At 47.5% G+C, this 21,861-nt stretch overlaps 2 protein-coding genes across 2 annotated transcripts in view; both read right to left on the bottom strand.

The window, feature by feature from the left end:
• The window catches only part of LOC148454311 (uncharacterized), a 64,294-nt gene that overhangs the window by 8,363 nt on the left and 34,070 nt on the right, over positions 1 to 21,861 (bottom strand). The window lies entirely within an intron of this gene.
• Positions 641 to 21,672, bottom strand: LOC148454312 (uncharacterized). Its single transcript, XM_088461071.1, has 8 exons — positions 21,645 to 21,672; positions 20,475 to 20,602; positions 14,681 to 14,840; positions 8,958 to 9,149; positions 7,835 to 7,913; positions 7,623 to 7,717; positions 7,285 to 7,481; positions 641 to 713 (listed from the first exon to the last, which is right to left on the bottom strand). The coding sequence occupies exons 3-8, from the start codon at positions 14,756 to 14,758 to the stop codon at positions 641 to 643; spliced, it is 714 nt and encodes a 237-aa protein (XP_088317197.1). The 5' UTR covers positions 14,759 to 14,840; positions 20,475 to 20,602; positions 21,645 to 21,672.

Below are 21,861 nucleotides of genomic sequence, written 5' to 3'. Positions count from 1 at the left end.
TGAGAAGCACTTTATATAGCACAGACACACTGAGAAGCACTTTATATAGCACAGACATACTGAGAAGCACTTTATATAGCACAGACATACTGAGCAGCACTTTATATAGCGCAGACATACTGAGAAGCACTTTATATAGCGCAGACATACTGAGAAGCACTTTATATAGTGCAGACATACTGAGAAGCACTTTATATAGCGCAGACATACTGAGAAGCACTTTATATAGCACAGACATACAGAGAAGCACTTTATATAGCGCAGACATACTGAGAAGCACTTTATATAGCACAGACATACTGAGAAGCACTTTATATAGCAGACACACTGAGAAGCACTTTAAATAGCACATACATACTGAGAAGCACTTTATATAGCACAGACATACTGAGAATCACTTTATATAGCACAGACATGCAGTTCCTCTTTCCTGCCTGGTGTGTCGCTCTCTGCTCTAGTGCTTTCTGCACACTCAGCTGATGCAATAAACTTCTGATATACAGACCAGTGTGTGCTAGAAGCACCAGAGCAGAGAGTGACACCCCAGGCAAGAAAGATGAACTGCACAGGTTGTGAGAGGTGCAGGGTGCTACAATGAAGTCTATTTAGTCATTCATATTAGGCCATGCCACAGTGGAGCTTACAATCTTTGGGCCGATTCAGTGCTCGACAAATGCCGGTCGCCAGGGCGACCAAGATTTTGGTCCTGGCAACTAGGTTTCACAAGAGTCAGGGCAGGTATAGTACAAGTAAAGCTAATTAACAAAAAAAAAAAAAAGACCGACTGCCTCACAAGCCATGCCACCGCGCTGTGACTGCCCACCAGAGTGGATAGAGCCCACTTGGCCTGACTTGCTGCAGGACTGGAGTAGTTTGCCGGCTGCAGCATGGTGCCAGGGCCCCCATGGCAGCTCCTTGGACTCACGCCCGCAGGATCAACTTAGACAGGGAGTCTACGAATTTTATTGCAGGTGGCCGATACCCCTCCTAGGTTGCACAGCGTGGGGTAGATAAGCCTTCAACCCCTATAGCCTGGGGCTCCTACAGTGCATGCTGTTACTTGTAGTTAACCTATGTTTCCTCAGCAGTGTGCATTGACTATAAGGGGAAAGTCCTAATGGGTGTATGGGGGAGACTGCCATTAGCTCCACTGTAGGTTTGCAGCTGGCTGAGTTGTTCTGCACTTTAGACTTTGGTGTTATCATATTGGGTACCCTGTGTGGTGGGTATTAGTATCAGTACAGGGCTCTGTATTATACACCACCCATCAGTAACTGCCCCCCCCATTTATGTGCCACTCACAATAACTGCCCCCCCAGCTGTATATGTGTTAGTCACCAATAACTGCCACCCAACTGTATATGTGCTAGTCACCAATAACCGCCCCCCAGCTGTATATATGTGCTAGTCACCAATAACCGCCCCCCAGCTGTATATGTGCTAGTCACTAATAACTGCCCCCTCAGCTGTATATGTGCTAGTCACCAATAACTGCCCCCAGCTATATATATGTGCTAGTCACCAATAACTGCCCCCTCCTCAGGTGTATATGTGCTAGTCACTAATAACTGCCCCCCAGCTGTATATGTGCTAGTCACCTATAACTGCCCTCCCAGCTGTATATGTGCTAGTCACCAATAACTGCCCCCCAACTGTATATATGTGCTAGTCACCAATAACTGCCCTCCCAGCTGTATATGTGCTAGTCACCAATAACTGCCCCCCAACTGTATATATGTGCTAGTCACCAATAACCGCCCCCCAGCTGTATATGTGCTAGTCACCAATAACTGCCCCCCAACTGTATATATGTGCTAGTCACCAATAACTGCCCCCCAACTGTATATATGTGCTAGTCACTAATAACTGCCCCCCAGCTGTATATGTGCTAGTCACCTATAACTGCCCTCCCAGCTGTATATGTGCTAGTAACCAATAACTGCCCTCCCAGCTGTATATGTGCTAGTTACCAATAACTGCCCCCCAGCTGTATATGTGCTAGTTACCAATAACTGCCCCCCAGCTGTATATGTGCTAGTCACCAGTAACTGCCCCCCAACTGTATATATGTGCTAGTCACCAATAACTGCCCCCACAGCTGTATATCTGCCAGTCACCAATAACTGTCCCCCAGATGTATATGTGCTAGTCACCAATAACTGCCCTCCTAGCTGTATATGTGCTAGTCACCAATAACTGCCCTCCCAGCTGTATATGGGCTAGTCACCAATAACTGCCCTCCCAGCTGTATATGGGCTAGTCACCAATAACATCCCTCCCAGCTGTATATGTGCTAGTCACCAATAACTGCCCCCCAGCTGTATATGTGCTAGTCACCAATAACTGCCCTCCCAGCTGTATATGTGCTAGTCACCAAAAACTACCCTCCCAGCTGTATATGTGCTAGTCACCAATAACTGCCCCCAGCTATATATATGTATTAGTCACCAATAATTGCCCCCCCACCCCCTCAGGTGTATATGTGCTAGTCACCAAAAACTGCCCTCCCAGCTGTATATGTGCTAGTAACCAATAACTGCCCCCCAGATGTATATGTGCTAGTTACCAATAACTGCCCCCCCCAGATGTACATGTGCTAGTCACCAATAACTGCCCTCCCAGCTGTATATGTGCTAGTCACCAATAACTGCCCCCCAGCTGTATATGTGCTAGTCACCAAAAACTACCCTCCCAGCTGTATATGTGCTAGTCACCAATAACTGCCCCCAGCTGTATATGTGCTAGTCACCAAAAAGTGCCCCTCTGTCCGGTCATCTGTCAGTGGTGCTATGGTAGGGGAATGGTGCAGGGCACAGAGCGGGGAGTCAGCAGGACAGGGTAGGGTAATGATGCAGGGCACAGAGTATGGGAGGCAGCAGGACAGGGTAGGGTAATGGTGCAGGGCACAGAGTATGGGAGGCAGCAGGACAGGGTAGGGGAATGGTGCAGGGCACAGAGAATGGGAGGCAGCAGGACAGGGTAGGGTAATTGTGCAGGGCACAGAGTATGGGAGGCAGCAGGACAGGGCAGCGGAAGGGTGCAGGGCACAGAGCGGGGAGGCAGCAGGACAGGGTAGGGTAATGGTGCAGGGCACAGAGTATGGGAGGCAGCAGGACAGGGTAGGGTAATGGTGCAGGGCACAGAGTATGGGAGGCAGCAGGACAGGGTAGGGAAATGGTGCAGGGCACAGAGTATGGGAGGCAGCAGGACAGGGTAGGGGAATGGTGCAGGGCAAAGAGCGGGGGAGGCAGCAGGACAGGGTAGGGGAATGGAGCAGGGCATAGTGGAGGAGGCAGCAGGACAGGGTAGGGGAATGGTGCAGGGCACAGAGTGGGGGAGGCAGCAGCACAGGGTAGGGGAATGGTGCAGGGCACAGAGTATGGGAGGCAGCAGGACAGGGTAGGGTAATGGTGCAGGGCACAGAGTATGGGAGGCAGCAGGACAGGGTAGGGTAATGGTGCAGGGCACAGAGTATGGGAGGCAGCAGGACAGGGTAGGGGAATGGTGCAGGGCACAGATGGCAACAGCAAAGTGATGAAGACAGCAGAAGAGCAGAGCAGGACACAGAGACAGGTCAGCAGATAAAGCGCAACAGTACAGAGCATCGAAACACAGACTGGAGGAAGCCATTGTGTAATGACGGGTGTGTGGTTACAGCTCTCTGTGTGTGAGAAAAGGTGGAGTTCATGTGATGTGTGTGTTGTATACAGTGCATTGAAAACCAGTCAGTCATGTAATATTACTCAAGGAAGATAATGGGTATTATGACATGTGGTAGTGCACAAACAAAATCAGGGGTAATGTCACATAGGGTCTCATCTCATTGACCAGTGATTTAATCACTATAGTGACATCTCTTGTACTGATGTATGAGATACACCAGAGAGTGTGGGGAGGAGACTGGTCACTTCTCTGGGCTGGTAACACACAGTGACATGATGTGAGGGGGAGAGCAGGAGTATAATAGGGACTGATGGCTCCTTATGTATGAGATAGACCAGAGAGAGTGAGGAGGAGACTGGTCAGATCTCTGGGCTGGTAACACAAGTGACATGATGTGAGGAGGAGAGCAGGAGTATAATAGGGGCTGATGGCTCCTTATGTATGAGATACACCAGAGAGTGTGGGGAGGAGACTAGTCAGATCTCTGGGCTGGTAACACACAGTGACATGATATGAGAGGGAGAGCAGGAGTATAATAGGGGCTGATGGCTCCTGATATATGAGATACACCAGAGAGTGTGCGGAGGAGACTGGTCAGATCACTGGGCTGGTAACACACAGTGACATGATGTGAGGGGGAGAGCAGGAGTATAATAGGGGTTGATGGCTCCTGATGTATGAGATACACCAGAGAGTGTGGGGAGGAGACTGGTCAGATCTCTGGGCTGGTAACACACAGTGACATGATGTGAGGGGGAGAGCAGGAGTATAATAGGGGCTGATGGCTCCTGATGTATGATATACACCAGAGAGAGTAGGGAGGAGACTGGTCAGATCTCTGGGCTGGTAACACACAGTGACATTATGTGAGGAGGAGAGCAGGAGTATAATAGGGGCTGATGGCTCCTGATGTATGAAATACACCAGAGAGTGTGGGGAGGAGACTGGTCACTTCTCTGGGCTGGTAACACACAGTGACATGATATGAGAGGGAGAGCAGGAGTATAATAGGGGCTGATGGTTCCCGATGTATGAGACACACCAGAGAATGTGGGGAGGAGACTGGTCAGATCTCTGGGCTTGTAACATACAGTGACATTATGTGAAGAGTAGAGCAGGAGTATAATAGGGGCTGATGGCTCCTGATGTATGAGATACACCAGAGAGTGTGGGGAGGAGACTGGTCAGATCTCTGGGCTGGTAACACACAGTGACATGATGTGAGGGGGAGAGTAGGAGTATAATAGGGGCTGATGGCTCCTGATGTATGAGATACACCAGAGAGTGTGGGGAGGAGACTGGTCAGATCTTTGGGCTGGTAACACACAGTGACATGATGTGAGTGGAAGAGCAGTAGTATAATAGGGGCTGATGGCTCCTGATGTATAGATACACCAGAGAGTGTGGGGAGGAGACTGGTCATATCTCTGGGCTGGTAACACACAGTGACATGATGTGAGGGGAGAGCAAGGGGCTGATGGCTCCTGATGTATGAGATACACCAGAGAGTGTGGGGAGGAGACTGGTCACTTCTCTGGGCTGGTAACACACAGTGACATGATGTGAGGGGGAGAGCAGGAGTATAATAGAGACTGATGGCTCCTTATGTATGAGATACACCAGAGAGAGTGAGGAGGAGACTGGTCAGATCTCTGGGCTGGTAACACACAGTGACATGATGTGAGGAGGAGAGCAGGAGTACAATAGGGGCTGATGCCTCCTGATGTATGAGATACACCAGAGAGTGTGGGGAGGAGACTGGTCAGATCTCTGGGCTGGTAACATACAGTGACATGATGTGAGGAGGAGAGCAGGAGTATAATAGGGGCTGATGGCTCCTGATGTATGAGATACACCAGAGAGTGTGGGGAGGAGACTAGTCAGATCTCTGGGCTGGTAACACACAGTGACATGATGTGAGGAGGAGAGCAGGAGTATAATAGGGGCTGATGAGTCCTGATATATGAGATACACCAGAGAGTGTGGGGAGGAGACTGGTCAGATCTCTGGGCTGGTAACACACAGTGACATGATGTGAGGGGGAGAGCAGGAGTATAATAGGGGTTGATGGCTCCTGATGTATGAGATACACCAGATAGTGTGGGGAGGAGACTGGTCAGATCTCTGGGCTGGTAACACACAGTGACATGATGTGAGGGGGAGAGCAGGAGTATAATAGGGGCTGATGTCTCCTGATGTATGAGATACACCAGAGAGTGTGGGGAGGAGACTGGTCAGATCTCTGGGCTGGTAACACACAGTGACATGATGTGAGGGGAGAGCAAGGGGCTGATGGCTCCTGATGTATGAGATACACCAGAGAGTGTGGGGAGGAGACTGGTCACTTCTCTGGGCTGGTAACACACAGTGACATGTTGTGAGGGGGAGAGCAGGAGTATAATAGGGACTGATGGCTCCTTATGTATGAGATACACCAGAGAGAGTGAGGAGGAGACTGGTCAGATCTCTGGGCTGGTAACACACAGTGACATGATGTGAGGAGGAGAGCAGGAGTACAATAGGGGCTGATGCCTCCTGATGTATGAGATACACCAGAGAGTGTGGGGAGGAGACTGGTCACTTCTCTGGGCTGGTAACACACAGTGACATGATGTGAGGGGGAGAGCAGAAGTATAATAGGGGCTGATGGCTCCTGATGTATGAGATACACCAGAGAGTGTGGGGAGGAGACTGGTCAGATCTCTGGGCAGGTAACACACAGTGACATGATGTGAGGGGGAGAGCAGGAGTATAATAGGGGCTGATGGCTCCTGATGTATAAGATACACCATAGAGTGTGGAGAGAAGACTGGTCAAATCTCTGGGCTGGTAACACAGTGACATGATGTGAGGGGGAGAGCAGGAGTATAATAGGGGCTGATGGCTCCTGATGTATGAGATACACCAGAGAGTGTGGGGAGAAGGCTGGTCAGATCTCTGGGCTGGTAACAGACAGTGACATCATGTGAGGAGGAGAGCAGAAGTATAAGAGGGACTGAGGTGGATGTAGAAGAAGATGATTGTACTGACTGAAATATTATTTATTTATTAATAGCCAATCATAGTGATGTATTCAAGATATGTAGGCATTCCCAAGTTCCATACACAAAAGGAGTTTACTATCTAAATACCTGAACACACAGGTGCTTTGTGTCAGAAGTCAATTAACATACCTGTATATTTTCGGATTGGGAAAGGAATGCCACACAAACCTGGGAGAACATACAAACTCCACACATATAATACACTGGTTAAAACCGAACATTATATCAGGGTGCAGAGAGAGAATGTGACTCTTATGTAATAATTGTTTATTACTCACCTGTGCTGATATCTGTAGGGATTTCCTCCTCCTTACACTGCTGATCACCCCTCACATACGTCTCTTCTTCTCCCTCTATATCTTCTGCCTTTATATAAGTCACATACGTCTCTTCTTCGTCCTCTATATCTTCTGAGTTCAAATCAGTCACAAACGTCTCTTCTTCTCCCTCTATATCTTCTGCCTTATTATCAGTCACATACATCTCTTCTTCTCCCTCTGTATCTTCTGCCTTCATATCAGTCACATACGTCTCTTCTTCTCCCTCTATATCTTCTGTCTTCATATCAGTCACATACGTCTCTTCTTCTCCCTCTATATCTTCTGCTTTATTATCCGTCACATACGTCTCTTCTTCTCCCTCTGTATCTTCTGCCTTCATATCAGTCACATATGTCTCTTCTTCTCCCTCTATATCTTCTGTCTTATTATCAGTCACATATATCTCTTCTTCTCCGTCTATATAATTTATCTTAATATTAGTCAGATCTTCACCCTAAATCAGAGAATAAAAAAATGCATAATGTCTGATGTCATTACTTGAGATTACACAGTATAATATCAGTGTATAAGACACACACAGCTTCTGTACACATCATATAGTGACAGTCACTGTGTGACCGTAATTCCCATCTACCTGATGCTCCTGTGGGATCCTGTGATTCTCCTCTATACACCCCTGTGAATGAGGATGGGAACATCTCTCTGGGGTATTTATGTTACTGGGTTCATCTGTAGAAGACACACAGTGACTAAGTACATTGTATATATGTGATTATCAGATAATGTGTATATAGGGGGCCCCCATACCTGCTCTCCCCTGTACAATAAATCATAGTCTCCTCTTACCCAGTGATGTGAGGAGCTGGTGATTCTCCATCATCACGTCCTTGTACAGACCCCTGTGTTCCTCTATATACTCCTCCTCCTGCATGGAGACATAGACAGTTACATTCTGACACCTTATAGGAACCTGACACACACAATGATACAGTCATCACCCAGACACATCCCCCGGTGTTACTGTATAATGCCCCATTCCCAGCAGTCACCTCTCCAGTCATCACCCAGACACATCCCCTGGTGTTACTGTATAATGTCCATTCCCAGCAGTCACCTCTCCAGTCATCACCCAGACACATCCCCTGGTGTTACTGTATAATGTCCCATTCCCAGCATTCACTTCTCCAGTCATCACCCAGACACATCCCCTGGTGTTACTGTATAATGCCCCATTCCCAGCAGTCACCTCTCCAGTCATCACCCAGACACATCCCCTGGTGTTACTGTATAATGTCCATTCCCAGCAGTCACCTCTCCAGTCATCACCCAGACACATCCCCTGGTGTTACTGTATAATGCCCCATTCCTAGCAGTCACCTCTCCAGTCATCACTCAGACACATCCCCTGGTGTTACTGTATAATGTCCATTCCCAGCAGTCACCTCTCCAGTCATCACCCAGACACATCTCCTGGTGTTAATGTATAATGAATCATTCCCAGCATTCACTTCTCCAGTCATCACCCAGACACATCCCCTGGTGTTACTGTATAATGCCCCATTCCCAGCAGTCACCTCTCCAGTCATCACCCAGACACATCCCCTGGTGTTACTGTATAATGTCCATTCCCAGCAGTCACCTCTCCAGTCATCACCCAGACACATCCCCTGGTGTTACTGTATAATGTCCCATTCCCAGCAGTCACCTCTCCAGTCATCACCAAGACACATCTCCTGGTGTTACTGTATAATGTCCCATTCCCAGCAGTCACCTCTCCAGTCATCACCCGGACACATCCCCTGGTGTTACTGTATAATGTCCCATTCCCAGCAGTCACCTCTCCAGTCATCACCCAGACACATCCCCTGGTGTTACTGTATAATGTCCCATTCCCAGCATTCACTTCTCCAGTCATCACACAGAAACATCCCCTGGTTTTACTGTATAATGTCCCATTCCCAGCAGTCACCTCTCCAGTCATCGGCTGAAAGATCTTGTTGGTGAGTTCCAGGATTTTCTGGTCATTGTGTCTCTCATGTATCAGTGAGTGAGGTGGAGGCACTGTGATGGGGCTCTGGGCCCTGCTTAGTCCTCCTGACATACGTGGACGGATACTGGGTATCTCACACTCACTGGATGTCTTCTTCACTACTGTGTAATCCTGAGTATTGGGGAGACAACAATGAAATCAATTAAACTCCACCTATATGGGGTTGTTTATTCATGTGTTAACTTTGCATAATACACAAGAAGAATATTTCACCATATCAAGTCTTGCAACAATTTCCTATATATAGGAAAATGTTGAGTATGTCCTATGCAGATCTGACATATTTGTGTCAGTAACAAAAAGAAAAGAATATACTGCGAGCAATGTACTAAGGCCCTGATTCAGAGCCGGACGCTCTGACCAGAGCGCTCGCTCTGAATCAGGGCCCACCTCCATAAATATGGAGTGTCCTCCTGGACGCTCGTATAGCTGTGGGTCACCACCCACAGCATATACGAGCGTACAGGGTGATGGTCGCGATGGTCTTGATCATCGCGACCATCGCCACTGCGAGCAGAAGCCTGCGGTTGAGTTTCTCAACCGCAAGGCCAGGAGTGATTTTGGCTCTATCAGACCCAAAATCACTCCCACTGACATCACTAGTGATGTCAGTGGGGCCGGCTTCTGACGGTAGGCGTTCCCTTGGGAACGCCTCCGTCTGGCAGGCACGCCCACCACAGGGGGCGTGCTGTCAATCAACATCGACAGCACGCCCCCTTTGATCAGACACTACGAGCGAAAGAAAGTCCTTCGCTCGTCGAGTCTCACGCACGACGGAGCTCCTTCCGTCGTGCGCATGCGCAGTGCATACCATCGACCCTCTTGCGAGCGGACAGCCGCTCGCGAGTGGGTCTGAATGAGGCCCTAAATCCCAACTCCAGTGAGGACTGTGGGACTTATACTATATCTTAGACCGGCTCCCTGCTGCTCGCTTATTACTATAGATATAAGTGATGTCACTGTGACACTCCCAGATCCCCTCACCTCCCCAGTCATGTCCCTGTATTATTACTATAGATATAAGTGATGTCACTGTGACACTCCCAGATCCTCTCACCTCCCCAGTCATGTCCCTGTATTATTACTATAGATATAAGTGATGTCACTGTGACACTCCCAGATCCCTCTCACCTCCCCAGTCATGTCCCTGTATTATTACTATAGATATACGTGATGTCACTGTGACACTCCCAGATCCCCTCACCTCCCCAGTCATGTCCCTGTATTATTACTATAGATATAAGTGATGTCACTGTGACACTCCCAGATCCTCTCACCTCCCCAGTCATGTCCCTGTATTATTACTATAGATATAAGTGATGTCACTGTGACACTCCCAGATCCCCTCACCTCCCCAGTCATGTCCCTGTATTATTACTATATATATAAGTGATGTCACTGTGACACTCCCAGATCCTCTCACCTCCCCAGTCATGTCCCTGTATTATTACTATAGATATAAGTGATGTCACAGTGACACTCCCAGATCCCCTCACCTCCCCAGTCATGTTCCTGTATTATTACTATAGATATACGTGATGTCACTGTGACACTCCCAGATCCTCTCACCTCCCCAGTCATGTCCCTGTATTATTACTATAGATAAAATTGATGTCACTGTGACACTCCCAGATCCTCTCACCTCCCCAGTCATGTCCCTGTATTATTACTATAGATATAGGTGATGTCACTGTGACACTCCCAGATCCTCTCACCTCCCCAGTCATGTCCCTGTATTATTACTATAGATATAAGTGATGTCACTGTGACACTCCCAGATCCTCTCACCTCCCCAGTCATGTCCCTGTATTATTACTAGAGATATAAGTGATGTCACTGAGACACTCCCAGATCCCCTCACCTCCCCAGTCATGTCCCTGTATTATTACTATAGATATAAGTGATGTCACTGTGACACTCCCAGATCCCCTCACCTCCCCAGTCATGTCCCTGTATTATTACTATAGATATAAGTGATGTCAGTGTGACACTCCCAGATCCCCTCACCTCCCCAGTCATGTCCCTGTATTATTACCATAGATACAAGTGATGTCACTGTGACACTCCCAGATCCCCTCACCTCCCCAGTCATGTCCCTGTATTATTACTATAGATATAAGTGATGTCACTGTGACACTCCCAGATCCCCTCACCTCCCCAGTCATGTCCCTGTATTATTACTATAGATATAAGTGATGTCACTGTGACACTCCCAGATCCCCTCACCTCCCCAGTCATGTCCCTGTATTATTACTATATATATTAGTGATGTCACTGTGACACTCCCAGATCCCCTCACCTCCCCAGTCATGTCCCTGTATTATTACTCACCTCCCCAGTCATGTCCCTGTATTATTACTATAGATATAAGTGATGTCACTGTGACACTCCCAGATCCCCTCACCTCCCCAGTCATGTCCCTGTATTATTACTATAGATATAAGTGATGTCACTGTGACACTCCCAGATCCCCTCACCTCCCCAGTCATGTCCCTGTATTATTACTATAGATACAAGTGATGTCACTGTGACACTCCCAGATCCCCTCACCTCCCCAGTCATGTCCCTGTATTATTACTATAGATATAAGTGATGTCACTGTGACACTCCCAGATCCCCTCACCTCCCCAGTCATGTCCCTGTATTATTACTATAGATATAAGTGATGTCACTGTGACACTCCCAGATCCCCTCACCTCCCCAGTCATGTCCCTGTATTATTACTATAGATAAAATTGATGTCACTGTGACACTCCCAGATCCTCTCACCTCCCCAGTCATGTCCCTGTATTATTACTATAGATATAAGTGATGTCACTGTGACACTCCCAGATCCCCTCACCTCCCCAGTCATGTCCCTGTATTATTACTATAGATAAAATTGATGTCACTGTGACACTCCCAGATCCTCTCACCTCCCCAGTCATGTCCCTGTATTATTACTATAGATAAAATTGATGTCACTGTGACACTCCCAGATCCTCTCACCTCCCCAGTCATGTCCCTGTATTATTACTATATATATAAGTGATGTCACTGTGACACTCCCAGATCCTCTCACCTCCCCAGTCATGTCCCTGTATTATTACTATAGATATAAGTGATGTCAGTGTGACACTCCCACATCCCCTCACCTCCCCAGTCATGTCCCTGTATTATTACTATAGATATAAGTGATGTCACTGTCACACTCCCAGATCCCCTCACCTCCCCAGTCATGTCCGTGTATTATTACTATAGATATAAGTGATGTCACTGTGACACTCCCAGATCCCCTCACCTCCCCAGTCATGTCCCTGTATTATTACCATAGATATAAGTGATGTCACTGTGACACTCCCAGATCCCCTCACCTCCCCAGTCATGTCCATGTATTATTACCATAGATATAAGTGATGTCACTGTGACACTCCCAGATCCCCTCACCTCCCCAGTCATGTCCCTGTATTATTACTATAGATATAAGTGATGTCACTGTGACACTCCCAGATCCCCTCACCTCCCCAGTCATGTCCCTGTATTATTACTATAGATATAAGTGATGTCACTGTGACACTCCCAGATCCCCTCACCTCCCCAGTCATGTCCCTGTATTATTACTATAGATACAAGTGATGTCACTGTGACACTCCCAGATCCCCTCACCTCCCCAGTCATGTCCCTGTATTATTACTATAGATATAAGTGATGTCACTGTGACACTCCCAGATCCCCTCACCTCCCCAGTCATGTCCCTGTATTATTACTATAGATACAAGTGATGTCACTGTGACACTCCCAGATCCCCTCACCTCCCCAGTCATGTCCCTGTATTATTACTATATATATAAGTGATGTCACTGTGACACTCCCAGATCCCCTCACCTCCCCAGTCATGTCCCTGTATTATTACTATAGATATAAGTGATGTCACTGTGACACTCCCAGATCCCCTCACCTCCCCAGTCATGTCCCTGTATTATTACCATAGATATAAGTGATGTCACTGTGACACTCCCAGATCCCCTCACCTCCCCAGTCATGTCCCTGTATTATTACTATAGATATAAGTGATGTCACTGTGACACTCCCAGATCCCCTCACCTCCCCAGTCATGTCCCTGTATTATTACTATATATATAAGTGATGTCAGTGTGACACTCCCAGATCCCCTCACCTCCCCAGTCATGTCCCTGTATTATTACTATAGATATAAGTGATGTCACTGTGACACTCCCAGATCCCCTCACCTCCCCAGTCATGTCCCTGTATTATTACTATATATATAAGTGATGTCACTGTGACACTCCCAGATCCCCTCACCTCCCCAGTCATGTCCCTGTATTATTACTATAGATATAAGTGATGTCACTGTGACACTATGAGACCCTCTCACCTCCCCAGTCATGTCCCTGTATTATTACTCACCTCCCCAGTCATGTCCCTGTATTATTACTATAGATATAGGTGATGTCACTGTGACACTCCCAGATCCCCTCACCTCCCCAGTCATGTCCCTGTATTATTACTATAGATATAAGTGATGTCACTGTCACACTCCCAGATCCCCTCACCTCCCCAGTCATGTCCCTGTATTATTACTATAGATACAAGTGATGTCACTGTGACACTCCCAGATCCCCTCACCTCCCCAGTCATGTCCCTGTATTATTACTATAGATACAAGTGATGTCACTGTGACACTCCCAGATCCCCTCACCTCCACTGTCATGTCCCTGTATTATTACTATAGATATAAGTGATGTCACTGTGACACTATGAGACCCTCTCACCTCCCCAGTCATGTCCCTGTATTATTACTCACCTCCCCAGTCATGTCCCTGTATTATTACTATAGATATAGGTGATGTCACTGTGACACTCCCAGATCCCCTCACCTCCCCAGTCATGTCCCTGTATTATTACTATAGATATAAGTGATGTCACTGTCACACTCCCAGATCCCCTCACCTCCCCAGTCATGTCCCTGTATTATTACTATATATATAAGTGATGTCACTGTGACACTCCCAGATCCCCTCACCTCCCCAGTCATGTCCCTGTATTATTACTATAGATATAAGTGATGTCACTGTGACACTATGAGACCCTCTCACCTCCCCAGTCATGTCCCTGTATTATTACTCACCTCCCCAGTCATGTCCCTGTATTATTACTATAGATATAGGTGATGTCACTGTGACACTCCCAGATCCCCTCACCTCCCCAGTCATGTCCCTGTATTATTACTATAGATACAAGTGATGTCACTGTGACACTCCCAGATTCCCTCGCCTCCCCAGTCATGTACCTGTACTATTATTAATATAGATATAAGTGATGTCACTGTGATATTCGCAGATCCCCTCACCTCCCCAGTCATGTCCCTGTATTATTACCATAGATATAAGTGATGTCACTGTGACACTCCCAGATCCCCTCACCTCCCCAGTCATGTCTCTGTATTATTACTATAGATATAAGTGATGTCACTGTGACACTCCCAGATCCCCTCACCTCCCCAGTCATGTCCCTGTATTATTACTATAGATATAAGTGATGTCACTGTGACACTCCCAGATCCCCTCACCTCCCCAGTCATGTCCCTGTATTATTACTATAGGTATAAGTGATGTCATTGTGATACTCGCAGATCCTCTCACCTCACCAGTCAGCTCGTAGATGATTTCAAGGGTTAGATGTAAGATCCTCTCAGTCCTGTGACTCCCGTCCTTGTCCATCCTCAGCGAATCAGAGAGAATACAGAATGTATGATGTGTAATAAAGACTCTGGTTCCACACAGTAGGACTGTCTAGGAATAACTATAACAGACATCACAGAGAACACATGTAACACAGTCAGACATATAACGCTGAGTGACCAGAAAGTCTCCCCTTTCCCCCAGCCATAGAGCTGGGGGAAATCTGGCCTGCAGTACCTCTCTGTCACCAGAGGTGCTGCTCTCCTCACATGCAGGAGTTAATATCACTCCCCTGTTTAACCACCTGCACTTGCCTCACAAACTATTTATTCCTATCCCTCACCATGCAGCCTGCTGGTTACTGATTGTTTTACCTGGATTGTATTCCATGGCCTGAACCTGATCTCCTGTCTACTGGACATCTGCAAACTGCAGCTCTACTGCTGTCTGTGAGTCTGTCTCATCTACTCTGCAGCTTATTGCCTTTGCTTGTATCCAGTCTGTATATCCCCAGCCTATAATATGTGCAGCTAAAGCCAGCTGGGCCTCTGCAAGCTGTCCCTCCTATTACTGTATGTGACTCTGACTCACCCACTCTGCAGTATATGGTTCTTGTTTGTACCCAGCTTTGCAGACCTTCAAGTTTCTGTTACCACCAGTTCCCGTCCGGTTCATGTATCACTCCTGGCTTCTCTGCATTGTCTGCACTATGGTTTTGTTTCAATAAACATTTTATATTTCACTATGCTCCTGACTCCACAGCTATCATTACAGGTATCCAGTTATATAACAATGGGACAGAAACGGGGGCTTTCCAGAGAATTTGTTTTCTGTTTTAATTTCACCCTAGAAACGGACAATGTCAGACCTCATAATTACATAAAATATAAATTACAAAAATGACAGTAATCACTCTATTTGCTAGAGACATACAAATTACATACATGCATACGTAGATAGAAATAACATACATGCATAAATACATACATAATCAGAACGGGGCATTGCTGAGGTTTTGTCAAAACTCTAGGAATGATTCCTGAAATGCCCCATAACTCTTTTCTGGGACATCACCGTTATATATAATTCCTAGCACATATATATGACACATTACTCCATTATAAAGACTCCCGGTAGACGAGCATTACCGCTAAATGCTCTTTATTGCGCCTGTATATGCCACTAACAAATTATCTGGTTCCTAAGCAAAAGACATATGAAAATTCAACACCCTGGAATCTTTTTACATCAGCTATGAAGAACACAGACAGGACCTGGATCGCTCAGAGCAGCTGTGAGGAACACAGACGGGACCTGGATCGCTCAGAGCAGCTGTGAGGAACACAGACGGGACCTGGATCGCTCAGAGCAGCTGTGAGGAACACAGACGGGACCTGGATCGCTCAGAGCAGCTGTGAGGAACACAGACGGGACCTGGATCGCTCAGAGCAGCTGTGAGGAACACAGACGGGACCTGGATCGCTCAGAGCAGCTGTGAGGAACACAGACGGGACCTGGATCGCTCAGAGCAGCTGTGAGAAACACAGACGGGACCTGGATCGCTCAGAGCAGGTGTGAGGAACACAGACGGGACCTGGATCGCTCAGAGCAGGTGTGAGGAACACAGACGGGACCTGGATCGCTCAGAGCAGGTGTGAGGAACACAGACGGGACCTGGATCGCTCAGAGAAGGTGTGAGGAACACAGACGGGACCTGGATCGCTCAGAGCAGCTGTGAGGAACACAGACGGGACCTGGATCGCTCAGAGCAGCTGTGAGGAACACAGACGGGACCTGGATCGCTCAGAGCAGCTGTGAGGAACACAGACGGGACCTGGATCGCTCAGAGCAGCTGTGAGGAACACAGACGGGACCTGGATCGCTCAGAGCAGCTGTGAGGAACACAGACGGGACCTGGATCGCTCAGAGCAGCTGTGAGGAACACAGACGGGACCTGGATCGCTCAGAGCAGCTGTGAGGAACACAGACGGGACCTGGATCGCTCAGAGCAGCTGTGAGGAACACAGACGGGACCTGGATCGCTCAGAGCAGCTGTGAGGAACACAGACGGGACCTGGATCGCTCAGAGCAGCTGTGAGGAACACAGACGGGACCTGGATCGCTCAGAGCAGCTGTGAGGAACACAGACGGGACCTGGATCGCTCAGAGCAGCTGTGAGGAACACAGACGGGACCTGGATCGCTCAGAGCAGCTGTGAGGAACACAGACGGGACCTGGATCGCTCAGAGCAGCTGTGAGGAACACAGACGGGACCTGGATCGCTCAGAGCAGCTGTGAGGAACACAGACGGGACCTGGATCGCTCAGAGCAGCTGTGAGGAACACAGACGGGACCTGGATCGCTCAGAGCAGCTGTGAGGAACACAGACGGGACCTGGATCGCTCAGAGCAGCTGTGAGGAACACAGACGGGACCTGGATCGCTCAGAGCAGCTGTGAGGAACACAGACGGGACCTGGATCGCTCAGAGCAGCTGTGAGGAACACAGACGGGACCTGGATCGCTCAGAGCAGCTGTGAGGAACACAGACGGGACCTGGATCGCTCAGAGCAGCTGTGAGGAACACAGACGGGACCTGGATCGCTCAGAGCAGCTGTGAGGAACACAGACGGGACCTGGATAGCTCAGAGAAAACTATCCTGGATAATACAAAATGGAGATCTCAGAGAGACAATAATGTTTCTCTTACTACAGAGACAATGTGGCTGATTCAGAGGTGGGTGCAGAAGAGCCTGCAGCTGGTTTATTTCCATGTAACATATGTGCCATAGGAGGTTTTAGGGATTTTTGCGCAGGAACAAGAAAAAATTGTTGAACATCATCAACATTGAGTAAAGAGGCTAGAGGCTGGAGGCTAGAGGCTGGAGGCTGGAGGCTAGAGGGAAGAGGCAGCAGGGAAGAGGATGGAGGGAAGAGGATGGAGGGAGGATGCTGGAAAGAAGTTACTGGAAGGAAGAGACCGTAGGGAAGAGACAAGAAGGAAAATACTGAGAAGATACTGGACAAAAGATACTGGAATTAAAATACTGAAGGTAAGATACTGGAGAGAAGATACTGGAAGGAAGATGTGCCACCACCGAAAATTTGAACAGCAAGATATAATAAGCAATCTTTTGGATCAAGTCTTCAATAAGGCACACATTCATCTCCTCAGCCAGGGATTACCCTTTTCTCTTACATATAAAATGGGGCATAGCCAATGGGACGTATCCAATGGGAAGGCCATCTACAGCTGTTTGCAATAAAACTATTATTACACCAGTTCCACTCTAATAGAGAACACAGCACAAATCTAACAGCAAGGACCCTAGCAATGTCCAGGCATGCTCCACTGGTGAATCAGTGCTGGGAACAGGGACCTAGTGTGGAAACCAATTTAAGCTACAAAGAAAGAAGAAAAAAAAGAAGAAAAAAATATCTATATTGTATCCAGAATTTACCATTTGTCCACCGGTTACTGTTATCATGGATGTTATCTCCAAGGAACTGGACTCATTACAGCCACAACATCTAGGAGGAGCTGAACATCTAAGATCTAACAAAGGGAAGAAACCTCAGCTGTGTAAGAAATATAAGGATGGAAAAATATTATCATGAAGCCATCCAGAAAGGCTGGGAAAGCGGTACTATGGCCAACAACAATGTATAATAGGGAAGTAGCGAGAGAAACCTCTATGTGTAAGCGGCTATGAGGAACCCTACCAATAACTATATACGGACACAAGTTGGCAGCAGAGGCCATCAGAGCAGGGACAATGTATAATAGGGAAGCAGCGAGACAGACCTCTATGATGTAAGTGGCTATGAGGAACCCTACCAATAACTATACATGGACACAAGGTGGCAGCAGAGGCCATCAGAGCAGAGACAATGTATAATACGGAAGCAGCGAGAGAAACCTCTATGATGTAAGCAGCTATGAGGAACCCTACCAATAACTATACACGGACACAAGGTGGCAGCAGAGGCCATCAGAGCAGAGACAATGTATAATATGGAAGCAGCGAGAGAAACCTCTATGATGTAAGTAGTTAAGAGGAACCCTACCAATAACTTTGCATAGACACAAGGTGGCAGCAGAGGCCATCAGACCAAGGACAATACTCAGACCACTAGCAGCATTAGATACATATAGCCTTCCCGCTAGGCTGTTTTAGCGGGGCGCGGCGCCCTGCCCTCCTTTTGGAGGGCAAAAAGCACCCTGCCCTCCAGGAGGAGGGCAAAAAGCGCCCTGCCCTCACAGCCCGCGGGAGCCGTTCTCACCCGCGGGACGCAGTGTCCCGCGGGTGGAGAAACATGCGGTGACTCGGTCACCGCCTGAGAATAGACGCCGGGCGCATGCGCCCGGCATCTATTCTCCCTCTCTGCAGCGCTTGGGGGCTGCCCGGCATGTCCGTAAGCGCCGGTCACGCCCCCAAGTATGACGAAAAGGGGAGGCGTCATATAGACACTCCCCCTTTTCTTGACCACACCCCCTTTTCGGGCGCGCGCCTTCGCCGCGCGCACTACATTGCCCTCTCTGGCTCCGGCGCCCTGCCTGCCGCCGGAGCTAGAGGGAACACTATACATACACACAGAACGTGCTCACCAGGCAGCCCTTATCCCGTCAGGTACAGGCAATCTCGCTGAGAAAGCCAGCGTATGCCGTGATAAACATCTGAGACTACATAGGACTAAGCTTCCTTCCCATGTAACCAGCAGCTCTGATGGCCTCACCAGATGGGATGATACCAGGGGTATGGGGTCTGTCTATACCAGCACTAATCCGGACGCTGGTATACAGGCAGTGACATACTTCCTCACAACAGGCAGCGTCATTATCAGTTATACTATATATACCCAATTCTCCTCCGGTATGGCGGGGGGAGGCTCCAATGGGGGTCTATATGCTGTTATTCCAGGAGACAAATATAACAGGTTTCATGGTTCTAGACAAATGTGACTCTTCTCTAAGACAGAGGCTACATCCCCCTACCCCTAATACACACAGGACGGGGCTGTTAGAAAAATCAGGGATGTATTATACCGGGGGTTGGGGGAGTTAAACTACAGGGTCTCTCTTACCACTAAGGTGTGTGGGTGTATGTGGGGGAATAATATTAATGGGATCTATTACCACTGGGGGGGGGCCTATTGTCAATGGAAGGTGGTAGGTAATTTTTAAATGGGGGCCTATGGACATAGAAGGGTCACCCCTTGGGCATATTTTTTTTTTTTAAATAAAATATTTCAATTCCTTTTTTTAAAATATATTTTGCATACGCATGTTTGTCAGCTCACAAACGGGTTACAGTGGTGGCATCTGAATTGGAGTTTCGGAGCGAAAGCAGTGATTACATACATGTTATAATCACTTTATAATATAAAGTGTGATTGGTCCACAAGTGCTGGTAATTATATATACACAGAATGTTCCTTTTTCTCTACTTTTCATTTCAAGATTCTTACAGGAACTTCTTCTACATTCTCCAACAGATTAAAAGAACAACAAATAAACCTCATCAATGGTAATTACCGGCACTTTTCATAAACACCAGCTGGACTGACCACTCACCTTATACAGTGAGATGAGGACATCAAAAGGTTTCTTTCAGGCTTTCATATCCTTCACCAGCATAAGATTTGTTATACACTCAACTCTCTATAGGTCATGCACTCACCTATATATAATATGTTGCATTCATCAAAAGGTGTCATTAATCGGGTCCCCCACATTGGATGACAGGTTATACTCACCAAGAATAGAATTATAGTCCTTGTTATTCCTAAAGTCAATGCAAGTTGATTTTTTTTCATCCAGTTCAGGAAAAAGGCAAGATCTGGTTTTCGGCACGTGGTTGTTCCTTGTTGTGTCCAGGACACCACTATATGATAATAATACCACATATCAGTGTGTGCCGGGAGCTGTGTTATTCCCCCTCATATATCACTGTACAGTCCCCTCTCCCCTATATAATAATAATACCACATATCAGTGTGCGCCGGGAGCTGTTATTCCCCCTCATATATCACTCTACAGTCCCCTCTACCTATATAATAATAATACCACATATCAGTATGTGCTGGGAGTTGTGATATTACCCCTCATATATCACTGTACAGTCCCCTCTCCCCTATATAATAATACCACATATCAGTGTGTGCTGGGAGCTTTGTTATTCTCCCTCATATCACTGTACGGTCCCCTCTCCCCTATATAATAATAACAACACATATCAGTGTGTGCTGGGAGCTGTGTTATTCCCCCTCATATATCACTGTACAGTCCCCTCTACCCTATATAATAATAATACCACATATCAGTGTGTGCTGGGAGCTGTGTTATTCCCCCTCATATCACTGTACGGTCCCTTCTTCCCTATATAACAATAATACCACATATCAGTGTGTGCTGGGAGCTGTGTAATTCCCCCTCATATATCACTGTAAGGTCCCCTCTCCCCTATATAATAATGATACCACATATCCGTGTGTGCTGGGAGCTGTGTTATTAGTAATAACACAGCTCCCAGCACACACTGATATGTGGTATTATTATATAGGGGGGAGGGGACTGTGCAATGATATATGAGGGGTAATAACTTATTACCCCTCATATATCAGTGCACAGTCCCCTCCCCCCTATATAATAATACCACATATCAGTGTGTGCTGGGAGCTATGTTATTCCCCTCATATATCACTGTACAGTCCCTTATCCCCTATATAATAATAATACCACATATCAGTGTGTGCTGGGAGCTGTGTTATTCCCCCTCATATATCACTGTAAGGTCCCCTCCCCCTATATAATAATAATACCACATATCAGTGTGTGCTGGGAGCTGTGTTATTCCCCCTCATATATCACTGTACAGTCCCCTCTCCCCTATATAATACTAATATAATATATACAGGACACGTTACCTGGCTCTGGCTGTATCAGGAATGTCTATGACAAAATGGCAGCTAAAGCCCCTGTGGCCCCGCCCCCTCTGCTCTGTGACTGGGAGACTATAAGAATATGGCCGCCGGTCACCGTACATGAGGACACCATTAGACTATACAGCTGTTACTCTAGTGATGAAGCTGTGAGCGGCAGGTGCAGGGGGTCTTCTGGTTACAGGACGTCCTTCCTACTTTG

Source organism: Taudactylus pleione, unplaced genomic scaffold, assembly GCF_031769625.1.
Source record: "Taudactylus pleione unplaced genomic scaffold, aTauple2 ptg001010l, whole genome shotgun sequence".
Lineage (NCBI taxonomy): Eukaryota > Metazoa > Chordata > Amphibia > Anura > Myobatrachidae > Taudactylus > Taudactylus pleione.
Note: the sequence above shows the minus strand (reverse complement) of the source record. Positions and strands in the feature narration are given on the sequence as shown.

What these genes read in the sequence shown, in the direction of transcription:
- LOC148454312 (XM_088461071.1), bottom strand. Translation starts at nt 14,758, where the DNA reads ATGGACAAGGACGGGAGTCACAGGACTGAGAGGATCTTACATCTAACC. An exon ending in TTCAGCCGATGACTGGAGAG is followed by an intron (nt 7,914 to 8,957) that starts GTGACTGCTGGG and finishes GTCTCCATGCAG; the next exon opens with GAGGAGGAGTATATAGAGGA. An exon ending in ATAGAGGGAGAAGAAGAGAC is followed by an intron (nt 714 to 7,284) that starts GTATGTGACTGA and finishes TGTGAAACCTAG; the next exon opens with TTGCCAGGACCAAAATCTTG.